General features: G+C 45.8%; 1 protein-coding gene across 5 annotated transcripts in view; it reads left to right on the top strand.

Annotated features, from left to right (window-relative positions):
- Positions 1–24,066, top strand: part of LOC137435087 (signal transducer and activator of transcription 5B) — a 189,485-nt gene that overhangs the window by 150,515 nt on the left and 14,904 nt on the right. For all 5 annotated transcript variants that reach the window (XM_068128543.2, XM_068128533.2, XM_068128553.2 and 2 more), the window contains 3 exons: positions 14,126–14,218; positions 15,167–15,373; positions 19,431–19,525. In XM_068128543.2, coding sequence (XP_067984644.1) covers positions 14,126–14,218; positions 15,167–15,373; positions 19,431–19,525 — 395 coding nt within the window. The remainder of the gene's footprint in view (positions 1–14,125; positions 14,219–15,166; positions 15,374–19,430; positions 19,526–24,066) is intronic.

Genomic DNA, 24,066 nt, shown 5'->3' with positions numbered 1-24,066 from the left:
ACGTGGCTTTTGAAGGTTAATTATGCGGTTCGCTGACTGTGAGCCGTGGAACGTCCATACCCGAGGGTGTGATTTCCCGGTCGCCTTGAGGGTGCCTTTGCCTATCTTTGGCGGTGTTGACGATCGCTGGAGCGGGTCGACTTTGGCTTGAAGCCGGAACAACTTTGGCTTGAAGCCGGGAATAGAGACATTGGGAATCTTCTTCTTTTCGCTCACTTGGAGCACAGTGAGTTATCTTGTACGAACCTGATGGTACCATCATAGGAAATATATTGTTACGGACCGCGGATTAGGATGTTATTTACCGAGCGGTGGTATTACCGCGGCCGAACAGTTGCTCCCCTTTTCTTCCCTTACACTCACCCGATTCACCCAGACGTTGGCCAAATCGCGCTATGCTAAATCAATGATGGAAAGGACACGACGACTGGGAAAGAGGAAACGACGCAAGGGGTACAGTTCTCAAGACCTCCGGAGGAGGGTATAATTACAGTGGTGGAGAAAAGGGGGTAGATTACAAGGCAGAGTGAGGTAAAGACACAGAAGAGATGGGCACTTAAATACCGTCTTATCTTATCCCAGACAGACCACGGACAAACGGACAAGGTAGACTTACACAGGGATTGATGGCAGGAAGGGACAGGTAGGTCGATAGCACAAGGTGCACCTTGGCTCGGGGACAGGATAAAGCACGGTCCAAAAGATGCAGGGAGGCCTCACAGCGCTCGGAGGTGGTCTTGCTTGCTCCAAGCTCAGCGCGCATCTCACGTCACCTCCCTCTCACTGCGCATGCTCAGCGGGGAGTGACACGCCCTCGGCTGGTTGGTTCCGCCCCACTGGGGCTGGTCCGCCGCTTCCATTGGGTGCGGGGGTTACCGGGCTCCGCCCTTGACGAGGAGCTGACAGGGAGCCGCTGTTTGGTAACCCCGTCGAGCACATGTTCGATGGCGGCTCGTTGTTGTTGTTTTTGTTGCTGAACTGTGAGGAAGAGCTGCGGGGAGGTATTGGGAGGTCCTAAACTTCCTAACGGTGCCATACAATCACATTCTGGTGCAACGAAGGGTCAGAATTAATGGAAACGAATCCTTAACTGACATACACTAAGAATAACTAGCAAGATGTCCTATAGTTGTCTTACATGAGATGCGGTGAACCTGGGTGCGACATTTAATGGGGGAAATAGGGGGAGGTCTGGTCTACAGAGTGTTGTTTACAGAAAATGGGACCAGGGAATGGGGGATTGGGGAGAGTTGGGAAGTATTGAGGAAATAGGGGAATATTTACAAGCGGATATGGATGGATGCAAATCCCATATCCGCAACAATATATTGGTTGTACAATTGATTACTATTGTTGTTGTACTGTTATTCTTGTGTGATCTTAATACAATATTTGTTTGTTGGTAACAATTGGTGTGGCTTCACCATTGATCTTTGACATACAGAATAACACATCTTTCTGCTGTGACTCCTCTCGGGGCTCGGAGGTACACCGTGACCGGGGTCTGGGGAGGAGCACGTAAAAGAAATTGGGGGCTCATCCAAAATTGGCCTAAATTGAAATTGGGGGCCCGTCCGGGATTGGCCCAAACAGAAATTGGGGGCTCGTCTTTGCTGACAAAATTCCTAAATTTCGGCCGGGATTAAATTCCCTAACGTCCTCGTCCGGGATAGAATTCCCTAACATTCCCAAAATTCCCAAATTTGGAATTTTTCTAACATTCCCAAATTTTTCAAAAAAAAACATTTTTAAAAATTATTTGTGTGAAGGTTAATAGATGTTAACTGATAGTCACCATGTTTGACGCAGAAAAGTTTGCGGCGTCCCCTAATGAGGCACAGTTCCAATCGTTAAAAAGATCGGAACTCTTGATATTGGCCAAATATTTTAACTTGGAGGTCCGAGCTCATATGAAGAAAGCAGAGATGCAGACATTGGTGGTAGAATCTCTGGTGGGATAAGGAACATGGAAAGAGGTAGCCTTGGATTGGTTACCCGAGGAAAAAGAAAATGTGGAGCTCCGGAAAATGGAGATGCAACTGCAGAGCCAGGAAAGGTTAAAAGCAGAGGAAAGGAAAGCAGATAAGGAAAGAGCAGAACAGGAACGAGAACTCGAGGAGAGAAGAGCAGAGGAAAGGAGAGCTGAAAGTGAACTCGAGGAAAGAAGAGTAGAACAGGAATGAGAACTCGAGGAGAGAAGAGCTGAAGAAAAAAGAAGAGCAGAGGAAAGGAGAGCCGAAAGGGAGTTAAAGGAACTTAAACTCAAGGAGCTGGAATTAATGGGAGAACGGAGAGAAGTAGTATCCACGCCGGCTAGTTCGTCAACTAGTCAGAACACTTGGGATGTTGGTAGGCATGTGAGGCTGGTTCCACCCTTCAATGAAAAGGAGGTAGCCAAGTTTTTTTACACTTTGAGAAGTGGCTCAAGTGCTAAAATGGCCTGTGGGGTCCTGGACTATGTTAGTGCAAAGTGTTTTGGTGGGTAAAGCTCAAGATATCTATTCGGTTTTACCGATTGCCCAATGTGCAGATTATGAGATGGTGAAGAAAACCATTCTCAAAGCCTATGAATTGGTCCCTGAAGCTTACCGGCAAAAATTCAGGAATGCCAGGAAGAGGGAGACTGAGACCCATGTGGAGTTTGCCAGAATGAAGGAAACCATGTTTGATCGGTGGTGTGACTCGAAGGGGATTGCGAAAGACTTCAAACTGTTGCGACAATTGATCTTGGTGGAGGAATTCAAAGTGTGTCCACGCGGACATTAAAGTACATCTGGATGAAAAGAAAGTACCAGAGTTGTATGAGGCAGCAACCGTGGCAGATGACTATGCCTTGACACACAGGATGGGGTTCCACAAACCTAACTTCCCGCCTAGAGTTAGCCTGGGGAGTTATGGTAAATCTGGTGCGGAGAACAAATATTCATGGAGGTGGCCTAGAGATGACTATGGGGACAAATCTGATACCGTGACTTTTAGGGATCAGAAGATTACAGTTTCAAGACAGACCTATCTTCCGGGGGGCCCGAGGCAAACCACGAGTTTTTCCTCCGGGCCTACTTGCGCTTTTTGCAAGAAACCTGGGCATTTGATGTCCCAATGTTATGCCCTGAAAAGGAAAAATCAGGAGGGGAGTCAGACTAGTACAACTCCAAATGCATTGGCCAATGCGAGAAATCGTCCTTGGAGGACAGTGCCTTGTGAAGGTTCCCATGCCAAAGTTACAGCATCACAGAACGACCTTGTTCAAGAGGGTTACACACCTTTTATTTCAAAGGGGTTTGTGTCACTGGATGGAGGCTTAATGAACCAGAGACCTGTTAGGGTATTGAGGGACACAGGAGCACATCAATCTTTGATGCTTGAGGGCATTTTGCCATTGTCAGAGAAGACGGCAACTGGTGTTAGTGTTCTTTTACAGGGGGTTGGTGGCTATGTTAAAGCTCCACTTCATGTCATCCATTTGAAGTCTGATTTGGTGTTAGGACCGGTCACCGTAGGTTTACAAGCCACTCTTCCTGTAGAGGGAATCTCTTTTGTTATCGGGAATGATTTGGCCGGTGGTCGAGTTTCTGGTAATCCGATGTTTGTTGAAAAGCCTAGTATGGAAAATAACACCGCCCAGTTAGAGCAGGAGATTCCGGGTATCTTTCCATCCTGTGCCGCGACTCGTGCTAGGGGTAGGACGTGCTCTGAAGAGAAGGAGAAAGTACTGACGTCATGCTTTGCACAGTCACGTCTTGTCAAGTACCCTGAAACTAAGTGTCAGTACACACAAGTCATGAATGGAGGCAATGTTGGCAAGCTCTTTGGAGGTGGACTAAACTTTGACACAAGTGAAGATGTTCTGGACTCTATCTTTGGCAAAAATGGACCACTCTTGGAAGTGCGGCTGATAAAAGACAGGGAGACGCAAAAGTCCAGAGGGTTTGGCTTTGTCACGTTTGAAAACACAAAGGACGCCAAAGATGCAGAAAAGGATTTGAATGGCATGGATTTGGATGGTCGGACAATAACAGTAGAGAAGGCAGGCCATGGGCGTCGAGGGGGCTACAGAGGAGGAAAACGTGGAGATAGTTTCAGGGATGGCTATGGCTCCCGGGGTGGGAGTAGTCGTTTTGGTGGCGGCCGCAGTCGTGATTACTACGGAGGCTCCCAGCGTCGGAAGAGGGTCACAGAGCAGTATTCAGGATTGCAAAGCAGATAGCAAAAGAGAGGTGTGATGTGATGGGGGTGAGTTGCTTGAAGGATGAAGTGGGACAAATCGTTGTGGACCCAGATGGAATTAAAGGAAGATGGAAAAGATATATGGAAATGCTGTTGAATACAGAGAATGAATGGGATGGCAAAATAGAGAGTAACCCAGTTTTAGGACTGGCAGAGAAGATAACTGAGAAGGAAGTTGAGGAAGCGATAAAAGCAATGAAGAGTAGAAAAGCGGGAGGGCCGACGGGAGTTGTGGGAGATATGTTGAAGGCAGCAGGAAGTTGGGGTGTGAAGAGAATGACAGAGATCTGTAATCTGGCGGTGAAAGAAGGCCACATTCCAGTGGATTGGGAACTGAGTACCCTCGTCCCTCTATACAAGGGGAAAGGTGACCCTCGAGAGTATGGCTCGTACCGAGCGATAAAGTTATTGGAGCATGGAATGAAGGTATTGGAAAGGGTGTTGGAGAGGAGGATAAGGAAGAAACTGAAGATCGACGAAATGCAGTTTGGATTTATGCCAGGAAGAGGAACGACAGACGCGCTTTTTATTGTGAGGCAGTTGCAGGAGAAGTACATGGAGAAGAGGAAGAAGTTGTTTCTTGGGTTTGTTGATCTGGAGAAAGCATTCGATAGGGTTCCACGCAAAGTATTGACATGGGCAATGAGGAAGTTAGGAGTGGAGGAATGGTTGATCAGAGTAGTGATGGCAATGTACAAAAGAGCGCGCACAGCTGTAAGGACGAAGGACGGGAACAGTGGTGAGTTTGAGGTGAAGGTGGGAGTGCATCAGGACTCGGTACTAAGTCCACTACTATTTGTAGCTGTGATGGAGGTGCTGGCTCAGAACGTAAAGGAGGGTTTGCCGTGGGAGTTGTATGCAGATGATCTGGTGTTGATTGCGGAAAGTATGGATGGACTGAAGGAAAAGATGAACAAGTGGAAGGAATGTATGGAGACAAAAGGTTTGAAGGTGAATATCGGAAAGACGAAGGTGATGGCAAGTGGTAAAGCATGTGGTGAGGTGGAAAGAACTGGGAAGTGGCCCTGTGCTGTGTGCAGGAAGGGTGGCGGAGTGAACTCCATTCAATGTACAATGTGCGCTGAGTGGGTTCATCAAAAATGTAGTGGTCTGAGAGGGTCATTAACCAGTGTGGCAGCTACATTCAAATGTAAGGTGTGCACAGAGGGAGCTGCAGATGGAGAAAATGTTGAGTTGGATCTTGGAGACGGCGTGAAGCTGGAAGGTGTGAAGACATTTTGCTACCTCGGAGACATGCTGAATGGAGAAGGTGGATCAGACTCAGCAACGGTTGCTTGAGTGAGATGTGCATGGAAGAGGTTTCGGGAACTGAGTGGCGTGCTGATGAGGAGGGGAGTGTCGTTGAAGCTGAAGGGAAAGGTGTATGCTGCATGTGTGAGAAGTGTTATGATTTATGGGAGCGAGACATGGGGTAATGAACGTAGAGCAGCAACGAAGGTTGGAAAGGGTGGAAATGCGAATGGTTTGATGGATGTGCGGAGTATCGTTGAGAGAGAGGAAGACAAATGATGAATTGTGAAAAATGATGGGAATAGAGCCTGTGATTGATGCTATGAAGAGGAACAGGTTGAGATGGTTTGTTCATGTGTTGAGGAAGGATGAAAGTGACTGGTTGAGAAGAGTGATGGAAATGAATGTAGAAGGAAGTAGAGGATGGGGAAGACCGAGAAAGACTTGGCCAAAGATGGTGGAAGAAGAAATGCGGGCAAGGGGGTTAACAAGGAGAGATGCAGAAAATAGGGCAATATGGAGAAGATTGTCATGGGGACTGCAAGGCTAACCCCCGCTCTAGCAGGGAAAATGGCCTTAAAATGCATGTTGTTGTTGTTGTTGCTCCCAGCAGCAGCAGCGCAGTTTTGGCAACAAGCGACGGGATGACTATTACGGTGGTAGCCGAGATGGGTACCGCTACTCACGTGACTACAGCACCCGACTCGACAACCGTGATTATGATTTTTATGATCAAGAGAAGAGTTGGAAGCACTGAGTGCTCAGGAGCAGCCGAGCCAAGATTCCTACACGGATTAACCCGTGAACTCCACGTTCCTAAATGCGTCCATGTAGTGAATACTTCCAGGCCTCACTACCCAACCACCATGAAACCTGGCTCTCAGCTCGGCCTCCTTCAAAAAGTGCTATAGATTTGCTTTGCTTTGGATTTTTAATCACAATCCCTTAACCTTCATTCAAAAAATGAAAAATAAGAACCAGAGGTTGATGAGATGGAGTTTGGCTTTGCAGGAGTTCAACTTGGAAATTGAGCATGTAAAGGGCAGGGACAATGTCGTTGCTGATGCTTTGTCCAAAGTGAACTAACTTTGGAAATTTCTGTAGGTTGTTTGGAAGTTTTGTTGCTTTATTTTGGGCAATATTAATTTATCGTTGCTCATGGGAATTGATGATTTGGGTGTGAGTTTTACTTTCGTTTGTTAAAAGAGTTTTTGCCTGCAAAGAAAGTTTTCACTATGTTCAAACTTTCTTTCTTGAGGGGGGGAAGTGTTACGGATTCGTCACTTCCGTTGTTGTGGTTTTTCATCCACTGTAAATATTTTTGATTCCATGTACTATTATTGTTGTCGTTTAAGGGAGATAGAGGTTACTATTTTAAAAAGGAAAAAAAGTCAATGTTTTAAATGAAGCCTTGGCTTTACCGGACTACGAATGAATGAATTTACGAACCGGACGGCTACGAAGAGGAAGAGGAGGAGAAGAAGGCGGAGCGAGTGAGTCCGGGAAGAAACCTAGCTGCTTTAAGATCTGGAGCAAACGTTGACGAACGGAGGTCACTCGCGAACTTCAGGTTTCCCGGGAAAGGGATTCCTGTGACAGATCAACCTGCGTGACAGGTTTTGTGGTTGATTCCGGAGAGAATCATCAGAGTGCCGTTACGCCACGAGAGCGGGCCGTCGGCCATTTTGACTCGCGCAGGACTTGCGCTTCGCTCAAGGTTTCATCTCGCTTCAACCATTTTCACCGCATTCAGACGTTAATCTGGTGTGTGTGTGTGTGTGTGCAACGTGGCTTTTGAAGGTTAATTTGCGGTTCGCCGACTGTGAGCCGTGGAACGTCCATACCCGAGGGTGTGATTTCCCGGTCGCCTTGAGGGTGCCTTTGCCTATCTTTGGCGGTGTGACTGTCATCCGAACGGGATTCTGATCTCGATTGGACATCGTTTTGACGATCCCTGGAGCGGATCGACTTTGGCTTGAAGCCGGAATCAACTTTGGCTTGAAGCCAGGAATAGTGTTACGGGGTTCCCCCCCTTACCTCTGGTCTCGGTGGACCTCCGAACCCCGAGAGGGTCCCCGGCAGATAGATGTTTTATCCTTGGTTGAAACCCAGCAAATGGAACCAGCAAATGAAACAGCCAAACCAATGATGCAACCACACCAAGTTATAAACAAACCATACTATATTATAAATCACACACAAAGAGCCATACAGCAATGGGGGCAATCACCCCTACTTTCAAATCTTACGATAATATCCTTGTCAAGCCCCTTAACCCCACACTCACGGCACCTCCCCCAATGTCTCTGCTCCCCTCCAAGGCGAAGTCCCAATGTCTCTGTGCGCTCCCGCGATCGGGGAGTCAAGGCCCGGTGGTCAATTGAGGTATAGACGAGCGATACGACCCCGAGGTCACATGCTCAGCCCCCAGCAACACAGCGGTGGAGAGGAAGCTCACAAAGATGCGCTCCGACGTACACGTTGCGGTTCAACCCGCGAGCCTCCGTATAATTCTCACGTGCCCCTTTCTGGCACAGCCGTTCCCGACAATCCACCAGGGAATAATGCCCAGCCGACACGCCGAAAGCCTGTTCACTGCAGGGTGCTCGCGTGGCCAAGATGGCTGACAGCTTTCGCTCCAACCCGGATTCTCAAGGCCTGGATCCTCCGGAACCTCAATGAGAATACCCGACGACACAGGCTCCACGCACTCCGGCGATATTTCTTATCGACCGAACTTCCCTTCAAGGACGCAAAGTTCCCTCGCACTGTACGTCGAACGCTCGGCCCGGAGCTTCAACCACCACGTCTCTTTTCGATCTCCTCCCACCTCTTTTCCTCTCGCTACACCTCTTCCGGTCTCGATCCGGATTTCCGGCCACATTTTACCATGAGCGTTTTTAAATCTTTTACTCACAACAACCCTTTCCCTTAAGTCACAATAAGCATGATATCTGGAATACTTCAAACCAACAACAATACTCATAACAACAATCATTAGGGCCGAGTCCGTAACAATAGAGACATTGGGAATCTTCTTCTTTTCGCTCACTTAGAGCACAGTGAGTTATCTTGTACGAACCTGATGGTACCATCATAGGAAATATATATTCGTTGTACAATTGATTACTATTGTTGTTGTGTTGTTATTCTTGTGTGATCTTAATATGATATTTGTTTGTTGGTAACAATTGGTGTGGCTTCACCATTGATCTTTGACATACAGAATAACACATTTTTCTGCCGTGACTCCTCTCGGGGCTCGGAGGTACACCGTGACCGAGGGTTGGGGAGGAGCACGTAACAAAAGTAAAAAACCAAAAAATGTGTATATATTTGGATCACAAACATTCCCGGGAGTTACCCGAATCCACAGTAGTTGGATTTATTGAAATCCGTTAATCCGTTCTCAAGTTATAACACGACAAACAGACAGACAACTCCTTTTATAATATCGATTTGTCCTGATTCTATACTTGGCTCGTTTTACCAGCAACACAATTATTCTTAACACCGCACACAGAAACGAGTCATTGTTGGCTCTCCAAACAATGAACCTTTACTTCTCCATATTTTCCTCCTTTCTGGATCACAAGGATAACGATGCATCTTCCTCCATCTCTGATCAATTGGAACTGCCCCATGCTGAACAGCACGACATCTTTTACACCCCAAAACCGACTTCAAAATGAAAAATTATAATGACGAGACGTAATATACTTAGTCCACGCAGATTCACAGAAATATCTCATTTCACTAAGCGAAGTTTCACATGTGTGAACGACTCAGGACGAGTCTGGAGAGGAGAGGGGGTAGTGTTGCGGTTTTGCGAAAAACACTAAAAAGTAATGGTAACCACCATACAGGTCCCTTAGAATAGTTATTTCATAGCAGACCATGATCTTAGTCCCTTTCCCTTATTTCGGGTTATTACAGTATGTCTTTAGGTTAAAAGAAACAATATGTCAAGTGCATGGTAGAACAGCCAGGGTGGAAACTAAACTGATGATCAAAGATTGGAGAGTTGGAGAAGAGGTAATGCCTGATGTCTGCAGCAAGTTTAGGGGAATAGCGACAGACCCCCTCGGCAAGGAGGTGGGGGGAGTGGTGCCTTAGAGAGGGTGGAGGGGTAGTGGGGGAGAGTGGTTGCAAGGGGTTGAGGGGTATGAGGACAGAAAGAAGAATCGGGGGAGGATAGATGATAGTCGAGAGATGGGGGTGGGGGTAGTGATGGAAAATGTTTCAGCTGGGTACAAGCATTTGTTAGCAAACTGGCCCTCACTTTTGCAGCTCAAGCTCCAGTAAACAAACACAAACTTCATGGCCAAGCTTGAAAAGTGGACTATTGGAAACCTCCCTTAAGAAAACAGCAGTATGTTTTAATGATGCACAGCATTTGGCTTTTAGTACTTGCAATGGAGAGAATGGAAATGAGAAGGTATGCAAAGGCAGCGATCACAGGAAAAGTGTAGGGGAGCTGGGAATGGGGAAAAAACAGAGAAGGATATAACATTCCAACTTGTGGATGAATGGCATTCTAATTACATCGGCACAACTTAAAACAGATAAGCACATTAGGACGGAATGTTCATGGAACAAGGGGAGGGGAATAAAAATCTTTTTTTTCTTCTTTTTAAAAAAAAACACAAACGATTATTACATTAGAATATGCAGTGAATAGTATGTGAGATGGGGTAATGATTAGCACAATGGGATGTATGTATATAAGGTTTAAAGAACAGTTTTGGGGTGATGAAGGAAGGTATAGGAGAGAGGAGATACAGGAAACTAGTCTTTCCTGTAACCAATAATGGTAAAACGTAATATGTTACAGTAAAAGCAGAAAGTAAACAAAAATATATAGCACACTTGAGGGCAGCAATCGATCAACAATGCATTATTTATTTTTGTGGATAGCACACACAGGAATGGGGACAAGCCAATACCCACTCAAGCAGCACCTGAGGCAAAAGCCTTGTTCAGCACCACACCCCTGATTACTCAAATTGGCAAGGCCATTTAAGGTCCTGAAACGGTGGTGGGAGGTTGCGGAGGGGAGAGGGGAGGGAGGAGGGTGTTGTACTGTTCCAGATCAGGTGGTTTAAAACCAACCTACCACCGTTACATTTTGCCTTGCTACAAGATCCGCTTGGATCTCCCTTCTCCAAAATGTTCTGTTCTCTGCGTCCTCAGATCTTAATCATTTCTTCTCCAAGTCGTTTTTCACTCCGTCGAGTCATCTCGGTCCTTTCCTTCCCTCGTTTCCTTCAACCTGTCTATTTAATGCCATTTGCGATGCACTTCCTTCATTACTCAGCAAAGCATGTCCACACCACCTCAGCCTCAGCCTTGTTTCTTTGAACCTAAAGACATACTGTAATAACCCGAAATAAGGGAAAGGGACTAAGATCATGGTCTGCTATGAAATAACTATTCTAAGGGACCTGTATGGTGGTTGCCATTACTTTTTAGTGTTTTTCTCAAAACCGCAACCTCGCCTCACAAACCTTCCCTGCAACACTTCTCACTCCAAGACCTCTTAATCTCTTCACTCCTTATGTACATGCTAACAACACCCCTTGAATCCAATGCAGCATCCTCATCTCTGCCCTGTCAAGTGAACACGACTCCTTATGCAATGCCCAAGTGTCAGCACCATACAATGATTCCAACTAGTCATATCACGATTTTGTACATCTGAACTCTAAGGTCAATTGGTATTATTCGATCTCCTATAACTGCCACATCCCTCCACTTCTTCCACCTTGCTTTTTTTTTTTTTGTTCTTTTTTTTTTTTTTTGTATACTGAATCGAGGCTCGTGAAAGAGCTAACATTTATTTCACAAACAAATCAACCAGACAAACAAAATATATAAAAAGAGGGAGCAGAAGACAAGATGGGGAGAGAAGGGGAAGCACACAAACACAACATACATAAAGATTACATTCACCCTGTCCAACAACAAACAACAACATGCATTTTAAGGCCATTTTCCCTGCTAGAGCGGGGGTTAGCCTTGCGGTCCCCATGACAATCTTCTCCATTTTGCCCTATTTTCTGCATCTCTCCTTGTTAACCCCCTTGCCCGCATTTCTTCTTCCACCATCTTTAGCCAAGTCTTTCTCGGTCTTCCCCGTCTTCTACTTCCCTCTACATTCATTTCCATCACTCTTCTCAACCAGTCACTTTCATCCTTCCTCAACACATAACCAAACCATCTCAACCTGTTCCTCTTCACAGCATCAATCACAGGCTCTATTCCCATCATCTTTCGCAATTCATCATTTGTCTTCCTCTCTCTCAACGATACTCCGCACATCCGTCGAACCATTCGCATTTCCACCCTTTCCAACCTTCGTTGCTGCTCTACGTTCATTACCCATGTCTCGCTCCCATAAATCATAACACTTCTCACACATGCAGCATACACCTTTCCCTTCAGCTTCAACGACACTCCCCTCATCATCAGCATGCCACTCAATTCCCGAAACTTCTTCCATGCACATCTCACTCGAGCAACCGTTGCCGAGTCTGATCCACCTTCTCCATTCAGCATGTCTCCGAGGTAGCAAAATGTTTTCACACCTTCCAGCTTCACGCCGTCTCCAAGATCCAACTCAACATTTCCTCCATCTGCAGCTCCCTCTGTGCACACCTTACATTTGAATGTAGCTGCCACACTGGTTAATGACCCTCTCAGACCACTACATTTTTGATGAACCCACTCAGCGCACATTGTACACTGAATGGAGTTCACTCCGACACCCTTCCTACACACAGCACAGGGCCACTTCCCAGTTCTTTCCACCTCACCACATGCTTTACCACTTGCCATCACCTTCGTCTTTCCGATATTCACCTTCAGACCTTTTGTCTCCATACATTCCTTCCACGTGTTCATCTTTTCCTTCAGTCCATCCATACTTTCCGCAATCAACACCAGATCATCTGCATACAACAACTCCCACGGTAAACCCTCCTTTACGTTCTGAGCCAGCACCTCCATCACAGCTACAAATAGTAGTGGACTTAGTACCGACCCCTGATGCACTCCCACCTTCACCTCAAACTCACCACTGTTCCCGTCCTTCGTCCTTACAGCTGTGCGCGCTCTTTTGTACATTGCCATCACTACTCTGATCAACCATTCCTCCACTCCTAACTTCCTCAATGCCCATGTGAATACTTTGCGTGGAACCCGATCGAATGCTTTCTCCAGATCAACAAACCCAGGAAACAACTTCTTCCTCTTCTCCATGTACTTCTCCTGCAACTGCCTCACAATGAAAAGCGCGTCTGTCGTTCCTCTTCCTGGCATAAATCCAAACTGCATTTCGTCGATCTTCACTTTCTTCCTTATCCTCCTCTCCAACACCCTTTCCAATACGTTCATTCCATGCTCCAATAACTTTATCGCTCGGTACGAGCCACACTCCAGAGGGTCACCTTTACCCTTGTATAGAGGGACGAGGGTACTCAGTTCCCAATCCACTGGAATGCGGCCTTCTTTCACCACCAGATTACAGATCTCTGTCATTCTCTTCACACCCCAACTTCCTGCTGCCTTCAACATATCTCCCACAACTCCAGTCGGCCCTCCCGCTTTTCTACCCTTCATTGCTTTTATCGCTTCCTCAACTTCCTTCTCAGTTATCTTCTCTGCCGGTCCTAAAGCTGGGTTACTCTCTATGTTGCCATCCCATTCATTCTCTGTATTCAACAGCATTTCCATATATCTTTTCCATCTTCCTTTAATTCCATCTGGGTCGACAACGATTTGTCCCACTTCATCCTTCAAGCAACTCACCCCCATCACATCACACCTCTCTTTCGCTATCTGCTTTGCAATCCTGAATACTGCTTTCTGACCCTCTTCCGAATCCAAGTGTTCTCCGAACATTTTCCTCCATGCCTCCTGCGCCTTTGCTACCTCTTTCTTTGCAGCCTTCCTGGCTGCCTTATAACTTTCATGCTCTGCTGTTTCTGCTCCCGTACCCTTCGCCTTCTGCCACTCCTTGAACTTCTTCCTCTTCTCGTCAATCCTCTTTCCAACTTCATCATCCCACCACCATGTTTCCGAGTGCCTCGGTGGTCCTTTTGTCTATCCACATACCTCACCAACGGCTCCCAACAGACTAGCTTTCATTGACATCCAACCACTTTCAAGCTCAACCACATCATCCTCTACCCTACTCAGCCTCTCTTTTAATGCCTCCCTTACTGTCACCTCTTTCAACCTCCACACCTTCATTCTCGGTTGGTACTTCACCCGCCGAGCTCTCCTCGCACCTTTCACCCTTACGTCGCAGACAACCAAGTGGTGCTGTGAAACAGCCTCCTCCCCCGGGATTCACCCTGTCCGTTATATGATATATAAATTTGAAATACATTCATTAGAACATGCTTCTCCACTGAAGTGCTCCCATTCATTGTAGTCTTTGTGAAATTTATCATAACATGTTCCTTATATAAACATAGCTCTACTACATCATCAATGAATTTATGTTTTGGAAATTTTTTTTAAAACAACATACAACTCCTATTCAACATGTTATGATGATAAAACTATATTTTTGACCTGGTGCTGAATTGGTACTTTGCGTAGGCTTTTTTTTTAAAATGTGTACATGTGTACGTGTTTGCAGACTATGTCTTTACCAATGGCGGTCATCGTTCATGGCAGTCAGGACAACAATGCCAAGGCCACAATCCTGTGGGACAACGCTTTCGCTGAGCCGGTAACAAACTGCATGACAAGGATGTTTTTGCACCGCCCCCACTAAATGAGTTGGAAGTTGCATGTAAGGTGGGGGCTCCGGTGGAAGGAGGGAGTTTCCGGCAGGGTGCGTCTCATGCTGAAGGAGAAACTCCCAGGAAACCGTACGCAGTTTCTTCATTGGGCAGAGGAGCATCTCTCTCACACCCACCCCAACCCTCCCTCCCCCTTGTGGTTCACAACCTCTGCCCACCTTTTATAGTCTCAGCCCCCCTCTCAGTCCATTACACCACTGGCCCCATCCTGCATGATGGTTGTTTGCCCACAAGCCCCGTTTGTGGGTGGGGCATCCTGCCGTGACCTCACCAAGTTGGAGGTGCTGATTAACGCCAAGGTCAAGGGGGTTGTCATGGCGTTTCCGCCAAAACTCATGCCTACTGCTTGGATAATCTGTGAAAGAACATAAAGGACAGATTACAGAGATTTAAGCGCTTATGCTAATGCATGCACTGTGGGAAATAACCATCATTATGCTATGCAAAGTTACCCCCTAGAACGCATTCCCATGAAAATTACTCGACCATGATAAACTCCTGAAATATAATTGATGTCAGCCTCAACCTGTTAAGGTGTGTGTGCATAATACTGTGCCAAAGCTGTACCTTATCATTAATGCTCCATGTCCATTTTAACGTTTCTAACAACTTGAGAAGTGTGCATGCTATCATCCTTTTTTGTTTGTTGCAGTTTTAAACTTTATATTCTACAGATTTAGGTAATGTCGATTTCCTAATAAAAAGGTTTTTTTGTTTTTTTTTGTTTGTTTGTTTTTTTGCAATTTCTAACTCCTTTTCAATTCTCAAAATACCTTGTATGGTGGATTTCATGTAATTTCACTTCTTGATATCATTTTCGCCCATTGATTTTGATCTCGTTTCTGTTACGTATTTCCACTTGTTTCATTCCTCAGGGTCGGATCCCTTTCCAGGTTCCTGAGAAAGTGTTGTGGCCACAGCTGGTTGAAGCATTGAACTCTAAATTAAAATCTGAAGTGCAGAGTCAGCGGGGTCTCTCTGAGGAAAATATTGTGTTCTTGGCACAGAAAGCCTTCAACAGCTCGGCCATGCACCGTGATGAGTTTAACAACCTGACCATCACCTGGGCCCAGTTCAACAGGGTGAGTTGTCACTTTAACTAGTACGACGCAAACTTTACAGTTGGCCTACATTTTTTGAATCACTTGTTTTTTTTTTTGTGTGACTGTCACTTATCAACTTTTTTCATGCCACTGAAATAAATCACTTGGTGTTTTATTTATCCAAATTTCTTATTGAATGGGTTGTAGGAAGATACAGTATTGGACAATGCGGATTTTATGAAAATTTAAAATGTGTCGGTAGCTATGACAGTTTTAAGTCTACTGTCTGACTTTTCTATTTTTAATTTGGTTAGGGGAAAGAGGTCCTTTTTATTGGTGACATTTTGGTGCCCAACACCGAAGTATTTGAGAGTCGACCACAAAGGGGTGTGTTGGTCACATATCAGACAAGATCAGGGGAGGCAGGCCAATAACCCCCACTTCCCCTCCTCCCCCCCCCCCGCCCCCTTACCCTCCTAAACCCCTGCACTCCTCCCATCTCTGAAAGTTAGTATTTGAGCTCGTTGCATTTTTAGTCGGTGTTCTTCAAGCCACATGGTCATTTGCTTGCGAGTAACTCGTAGCTTGGTTTACAGAATTGTAGAAACATAATCCTTAATGAGGCTGTCTTCAATTAGCTTATGAACCCACAACCTGGGGGGGGCTATTTTACCATCCTTGTATAATTATTCTGCCTATGGCATCCAAGGCCAACTCCACTCTTGGGTTACTGACTTCCTCCACTCTCAGAGTTAACTTGTGCCTCTCAAAGGAATCACATGATCTCCTTCCCCTGTCAAGGCTGGAGTGCCCCAACGCGCAGTGTTCTATGCCCCTCTTCTTCCTAATCTTCATCAATGATCTCTCTGACTACCTGGAAAATCGTCTTTATCTCTTTGCTGTTGACTCCATCCTCTGCTGTGACATGCCTCATCCTTCAGCCTCTTTTTTTCTCTCCAGGCCTTGAAAAATATCACAAGCTGATCAAACACTTGGAATATGTCTTCCAATCCTGACAAATCTCACTCTGTCCTCATCTCTCTCCAAAAGGACAGTCTGGCAAACCCTCCTATCTACACTACTCACAATAAGTTAGGGATATTGTGGGAGTGAGTTTATGTTTTTTATAGCGGTTAGGGTTAGGGTATTGAAATCAAGAATGTTGTGTTTTTTCACACTTATTAATAACCAAAGAATTAGGACCAACAACTTTTTTCAACATAATTAATACACAAAATCAACCACACTGAAGAACCTGCCAATATCCCTAACTTATTGTGAGTAGCGTACTTTCGTCACAATCCTCTTGAGGAAGTTCAGTCATTCAAACTCCTGGGTCCCACTATCAGCCATAATCTTTCTTGGGAAAACCACATTTCAAAGTTGGCCTCCAAAGCCAGCCCCTGACTGGGCATCCTCTGTCGTACAAAGTCCTTCCTTGGCAAAACTGAACTACCATCCACCGCCAAGGCCTTCATCCGCAGCTTGATGGAGTACTGCTTTCCCCTCGGGCTGGCTCCCCTGCCTCACATCTTGCTGAGCTTGACGCTATGGAAACCAAGGCCTGCAAGATCATTTTAATTTCCCGTGATGAAGTTGAGGCTGTGGGTCGATCACTTCAACATCGCAGACAGGTGAGTGGTCTTGAAGCTTCCATTGATCTTGAAGCTTCTGAAGCCTCTTCCTCTGCTGTCCTTTCTCCTTTCCTTTCTGTCCAATGTGTTGTGTATTTCCTTTAATACACTAGCATTTGATCTTTACCCTTCCCGTCTTGGCCTCCCCCCCTCGTACCCTTCTTATCCTCATGTCGGTCTGTGCACATACATGCTGCCTTCTGTCGTTCAGCTCCTCCATGAGCTTGTATTTCTATATAAAAAGAGGCTGTGCAAGATTCGAATGACATAACTGTTTTGTAAATATATGTATCTATTAACGTCGGAGTGAGCTGAGACGAGTAGGTCGTTGTAACGTATGTGACGACTAAGAATTGATTAAATTTTGGTGAATATTTGAATCCGGATCAGAGAATTTTTAAAGTGATTATTCGCCATTGAGTGATAGGGCTAAAGCGATAAATAACATGTTATCTCAAAAAGTTGTGGATGGATTTGGACGAAACTTGGTGGACTAGTTGTGAGTGTGACTTCGACGAATCGATTAAATTTTGGTGAAGATCCAAATCCGGATTCTGATGAGAGTTTTTAAAATTCCGAAGTGATTCTTCACCATTGGATGATGGGGCCAAAACGATAAATAACATGTTATTTCAAATAGTTGTGGATGTATTATGGCAAAATTAGATGGACGAGTTGCACAGGCGACAAGAACAAGCTGATTCGATTTTGGTTCAGGTCCGAATTCAGATCCGGCCTATCAGTGGGATACAAAACGTAAACTGTTCAGCCTGGCAGAGGAGAGGTATGCGCTCTTCCGAGTGCTGCACTACTTAACACTGCAATCTCTTCAGTTATTAGCAATTCTTACGATACAGTACATAAACCAGAATGATGTAACCTGTCGTAACGTTCACTCTCGTAGTCGGAAGCTTTCACTTTCATAAAAACGGGATTCCAGATCTTTACTGACAATGACCCTTGCAGAGAGAAAAGCCTCAAACCAGATTCAATCAACTGCCACTGGGAACTAACTGCACAAGGAAAAGAAGCAACGTGTAAAACAAACAACAACAACATGCATTTTAAGGCCATTTTCCCTGCAAGAGCGGGGGTTAGCCTTGCGGTCCCCATGACAATCTTCTCCTTTTTGCCCTATTTTCTGCATCTCTCCTTGTTAACCCCCTTGCCCGCATTTCTTCTTCCACCATCTTTAGCCAGGTCTTTCTCGGTCTCCCCCGTCCTCTACTTCCTTCTACATTCATTTCCATCACTCTTCTCAACCAGTCACTTACTTTCATCCTTCCTCAACACATGACCAAACCATCTCAACTTGTTCCTCTTCACAGCATCAATCACAGGCTCTATTCCTTATGGCTTACGTCTCCGGCCATAAAAACATTGCCTCAAACAGGGAACCATGATTGTCATGGGGCCCGCAAGGCTAACCCCTGCTCTAGCGGGGAAAATGGCCTTAAAACGATCATTCATTCATTCATTCAATCACTTACGTAATCGCTTAATCACAGGCTTACGTGTAAAACAAGACAACCTTGCATGCATATTTTTCCAAGAAAGAATGACGGGCCTGCTACCCCCAATCTTGCCAGTTGCCTCAGTCCACCTCTTCAGAGGACGTGGATGACCCTGCCACCTCTCCGCCTGCCACCTCTCCACCTGCCACCTCTCCGCCTGCCACCTCTCCGCCTGCCACCTCTCCGCCTGCCACCTCTCCGCCTGCCACCTCTCCGCCTGCCACCTCTCCGCCTGCCACCTTTCCGCCTGCCACCTCTCCGCCTGCCACCTCTCCGCCTGCCACCCCTCAGCCTGCCACCTCTCAGCCTGCCACCTCTCAGCCTGCCACCTCTCAGCCTGCCACCTCTCAGCCTGCCATCTCTTCAGAAGATGTTGACGAGCCTGCCATCCCTCAGCTTCCCAGCCCTCAGTCTTTAGACATAGTATTTAAATTAAATTTGTTGCATTAATATGCATATTATTTTACATTGAAGTTAAGATATTGTTCCGTAGGAACCTATCTCCATTTGTATAATGGGAATTCTTCTCATTAAATTATATAACCGGAAATTCACCTAACGCAAAGATTTTAAGGAACTTACCTATATCGAGGGATTACTGTACTTGGCCAAAATATTCCAGTATTTTACGTCATCACAACCAATCAAATTTCCTGCTCATAGGCCCCACCCATGTCCTTCTTTCTCAAGATTACGTGGGGTAAAAGGTGTTCTGGGAACTCTCTAGTTTCATTGTAAAGTTGTTCTGTTTTGTGTGACAAAAGTATTTAACAACAATCGTTGTCTCTTCATTTTTTTATTTTTTTTGAATCTTTGCATATTTCATCATTGCCTCCCTCCCCACCTCCAAAACATTGCCTCAAAGAGGGAACCATGATTGTCATGGGGCCCGCAAGGCTAACCTTCCTCCCTCCCCCCCTCCCTCAAACCATCCCACTCCCTTTCCAGGAGAGTCTTCCGAGCAGGAACTTTACCTTCTGGCAGTGGTTTGATGGAGTTATGGAACTCACCAAGCGGCATCTAAAGCAGCATTGGAACGATGGGTAAAGCCTCACATGTTGATGCCACAGAATTTTTATTTGGGCCACCAAGCCTTACCAGACTGGTAACACATTGCTTTTCTTCTGTTTATTATTGATTCCCTTGCCAGAGAACAAGGTATTGCCTGTCCGTTCGTTTGTTCCTTGCGAAAATGGAAACATTTTTCAAGAATATTAGTTGGTCATGTGTGTTAATCTCAAACCAGATTCAATCAACTGCCACTGGGAACTAACTGCACAAGGAAAAGAAGCAACGTGTAAAACAGACAACCTTGCATGCATATTTTTCCAAGAAAGAATGATGGGGCCTGCTACCCCCAATCTTGCCAGTTGCCTCAGTCCACCTCTTCAGAGGATGTGGATGACCCTGCCACCTCTCCGCCTGCCACCTCTCCGCCTGCCACCTCTCCGCCTGCCACCTCTCCGCCTGCCACCTCTCCGCCTGCCACCTCTCCGCCTGCCACCTCTCCGCCTGCCACCTCTCCGCCTGCCACCTCTCCGCCTGCCACCTCTCCGCCTGCCACCTCTCCGCATGCCACCTCTCCGCATGCCACCTCTCCGCCTGCCACCTCTCCGCCTGCCACCTCTCCGCCTGCCACCTCTCCGCCTGCCACCTCTCCGCCTGCCACCTCTCCGCCTGCCACCTCCCCGCCTGCCACCTCCCCGCCTGCCACCTCCCCGCCTGCCACCTCTCCGCCTGCCACCTCTCCGCCTGCCACCTCTCCGCCTGCCACCTCTCCGCCTGCCACCTCTCCGCCTGCCACCTCTCCGCCTGCCACCTCCCCGCCTGCCACCTCTCCGCCTGCCACCTCTCCGCCTGCCACCTCTCCGCCTGCCACCTCTCCGCCTGCCACCTCTCCGCCTGCCACCTCTCCGCCTGCCACCTCTCCGCCTGCCAGCTCCCCGCCTGCCACCTCCCCGCCTGCCACCTCCCCGCCTGCCACCTCCCCGCCTGCCACCTCTTCGCCTGCCACCTCTCCGCCTGCCACCTCTCCGCCTGCCACCTCTCCGCCTGCCACCTCTCCGCCTGCCACCTCTCCGCCTGCCACCTCTCCGCCTGCCACCTCTCCGCCTGCCACCTCTCTGTCTGTATCGCAATCGCCTACAAATCACAATTTTAAACCGATCATCACAAAATTTCACCTATGGTAGAGTTGGTCATAAGGAAGAAGCCTATTGATTTTGAGGTCAAAAGATCAACCAACATAGGCCAAAGGTCAACAACTTGTCAAATTTCTAAAATCCTTAATTTTCATGCGATTTACCTGAAGTTTGAAAAGTATTTGCATGTCATTTCACTAAATTCAACCACCAATTATTTTAAGGTCCAATTTGTTTTCGGGATTTTGCAAGTATTGTGCCCTGCACGACGTCTTTCTTGTTTATTTGTTTGTCTGTCTGTCTGCACAAAAGTGAGTATGTGTATCAATTACATTAGATCCTTTATTACCCCCAAGACCCTTTCAAACCTTTACAACCCTGAGACCCATTAAGATAACAAAGACCCACTAAGACCCTTAACTTTTGGGACCTCAAAGACGCCTTAAGATGCCGAAAAGACTTTAAGACACCTAAAACACTTTAGAGCCTTTATAACCCTAAAACAATTTCGGACCCCTAATACTCTCCATAACCCTAGCACCCTTTTAGACCCGTTCAACCCTGAAAATCCCTTATAAACCAAAAACCCTTTAAGACACTGAAGCCCCTAATACCCATCAGAACCCTAACACTCTTTAAGGCCCCCCCAAAAAAACCACGAAGATCCAAAAGACCCTGAATACCCAAAAGACCCAGAGGACCCAAAAGACCGAAGACCCCGAGGACCCAAAGGACAAAACCACACACATCCTGGTGAGGGTCTGCAATCTCTAATGGCTCTTTCTTGTTATATATTGTTCCATTTTAGGGCATTTATTTTCTTTTAAATTTCTGAATGCTTCACCCGATCAGTATGAAAATTATTGAGGGTGATCTAAGGATAAATTGTATTGGAGAATTTAATTGATGTCATTGGTCACGTGGTTTGGCAGCCATATTGGATTGAAAAATGAAAACCGTTAAAAATCCTCCGCTCCAGGATGGCTTATTAGATCAATGTAAAACTCCACACTTATGATCGACTAGCCTTGGGGTATATCAGGTGTTCACAAAAAAATCATAGGTCACATGGTCTGGCAGCCATATTTGTTTGAAGAATAAACCTTTAAATGTTATCTTCTCCAGAATGGCTGGAGGGATCGAGATGAAACTTCACAGATATGATCCACAAGCCTTGGGGATACAACGGTGTTCATGAAAAAAAAATCGGTCACATGGTCTGGCAGCCATGTTGGATTGACTAGAAATGTTAAATAATTATTTATTTTTAACCGGTTCATTGATCGACGCAAAATTTAACACGTGATGGAGTCGTCATGGGGAATAGATGTTTACAATATCAACGTGATCGGTAGCACGGTCATAGTTTTTTTTTTTTTTTTTTTTTTTTGAAGAAAAAAACCTTTAAATTTTATTTTCTCCAAAACGGCTTGCTTGATTAATGTGAAACTTCATACACATGATCATGATCAACTCCACACACATGAAACTGTATTCTTTGTGAATACATGTTGATAATTTAGACATCCTAGGTCGCATGGTGTGGCAGCCATTTTATTATTATTTGAATCTGGGTTGGCTTTTTTTGTCTTCGTTTTTTTTTATTGAATTTTATAAATCCAATTCTGAATTCAGTTTTATAAAGTGGACATCATGGGTCATGTGTCAGATCAAAGTGGGCTTGTAGCAAAGTGTGGCGGCTTGCTACCCTGCCATAACTGCCCGCAGTTAAGATTATTCATGGCCTTTCAATCATCTTGCATTTACCATGTTTTTACACTTGCTCATTAGCTGAATTTGAGAAACGTATATGGTTTAGAGGCCATTGTGACATGCCTTGTGTTTAAAACGGCCAAAATGTCCATGAAGAGATATTGAAAAGCAAGGCAAACAGCAGTAGGCTTTTCTACTTTTCTTTTTATTTATTTTTGCTGCTTTGAAGATGGGCAAGTAGGCAGGCTGGAAGAAATTAAACACTAGTCTTAAGCTTAAACGCTAGTCTAATGTGTTTGTATCATCCCCCTCGTTCCGGCCATGTATCTTTCCCTTCCTATGTGTTTCTTCGTCCCTTGCAAATTGCCTTTGGCAATCATTAATCTTCTTGACAAATGGCTTCATAGAACCACAATTTTATTCTTCTTCTTCTTTCTCATGCAGCACAAGGCATCATTGGCTCAGGGGACAGCTGATGCAACACCCTCTATAGGTTATGGTAGGAATTTAAGGCCTAGAGATTGTTTCGTCTCAGGAGATTCCAATAATTTTGAGGGCTCCATGGCATGAAGATGTTGAAGGTGTGAGACAGGTGTGCCATCCTAAAGGGCAGGGCAGTACTCCATTGAGATGTGCATGAGGGCCTTGTATTGGGATTGAGAAGTTGGGATTTGTACGAGGGGGAAGTTAGCAAGCCAGGAGAGGTGACCTCGGATTTCACGGGCTGAGATTTTGGAAAGAAAGGTGGGAGGCCAGACTGTGTCAAATGCTCAAGATGCTTCATGACATGTCAAAAGAGATACCCCTGGTCTCTTGTCTGAATTGCTGGGATTCCATCCATTGTTGAGAGAGCATCATTAGCTTATCCAGGCTGGAGTGACTGAGTTTGAAACCAAACTGATAGTCTGAGATCAGGTCGTTGGTGAAGAAGAAGGAATTAATGTTGATTCTAATGATAGATTCCATGACTTTGCTTATATTGGAACTAATCTAATAGGCCTGTAGTTCGAAGGATCTGTTTTTATACCATTTTGTGTAATGGAGTGATGTTTACTGACTCGGAAAGGAAGTAGATCAAGTAATCAAACAAATAATCGGCTGAACAAAGCAAAAATGAGGGTATGCAAGAGTGGCCTGGGCAGGTTTTTTGGACTTGGGTGCTGATGCCATCCAGCCCCATCGCAGAATCGAGACTTGTAAGAATAGAGGGAACAATGAATGGAGCCAAATACAGGCAAATCCTTGAGGATAACCTGCTTGAGAGTGCAAAAGGCCTTAGACTTTGGTGAAGTTTTACATTCCAACAGGACAATGACCTCAAGCATGCAGCCAAGGTAACACTGGAATGGCTTTAAAATTAGAACGTGAAAGTCCTTGAGTGGCCCAGCCAAAGCTGAGGCTTCAATCCCATTGAGAATCTGGGGAAAGACTTGAAGATTGCTGTTCACCGACACTCCCCATCCAACTTGACAAAGCTTGAGCAAATCTGCAAGGAAAAATGGAAGAAACTCCCGAAATCCAAGAATGGGAGAAACTCCCCAAATGCAGATGTGCAAAGCTGATACAGACATACCCAAGAAGACTCGAAGCTGTAATCACTTCCAACAGCGGTTCCATGAAGTATTGCCTTAGGGGCTGAATACTTAAGTAAATTAGATATTTCTGCATTTCATTTTCAATATATTTGTAAAAATTTCTAAGAACATGTTTTCACTTTGCTATTATGGGGT

The sequence above is a fragment of the Myxine glutinosa genome, chromosome 1, assembly GCF_964187855.1.
Source record: "Myxine glutinosa chromosome 1, kmMyxGlut1.1, whole genome shotgun sequence".
NCBI classification, from domain to species: domain Eukaryota; kingdom Metazoa; phylum Chordata; class Myxini; order Myxiniformes; family Myxinidae; genus Myxine; species Myxine glutinosa.
Note: the sequence above shows the minus strand (reverse complement) of the source record. Positions and strands in the feature narration are given on the sequence as shown.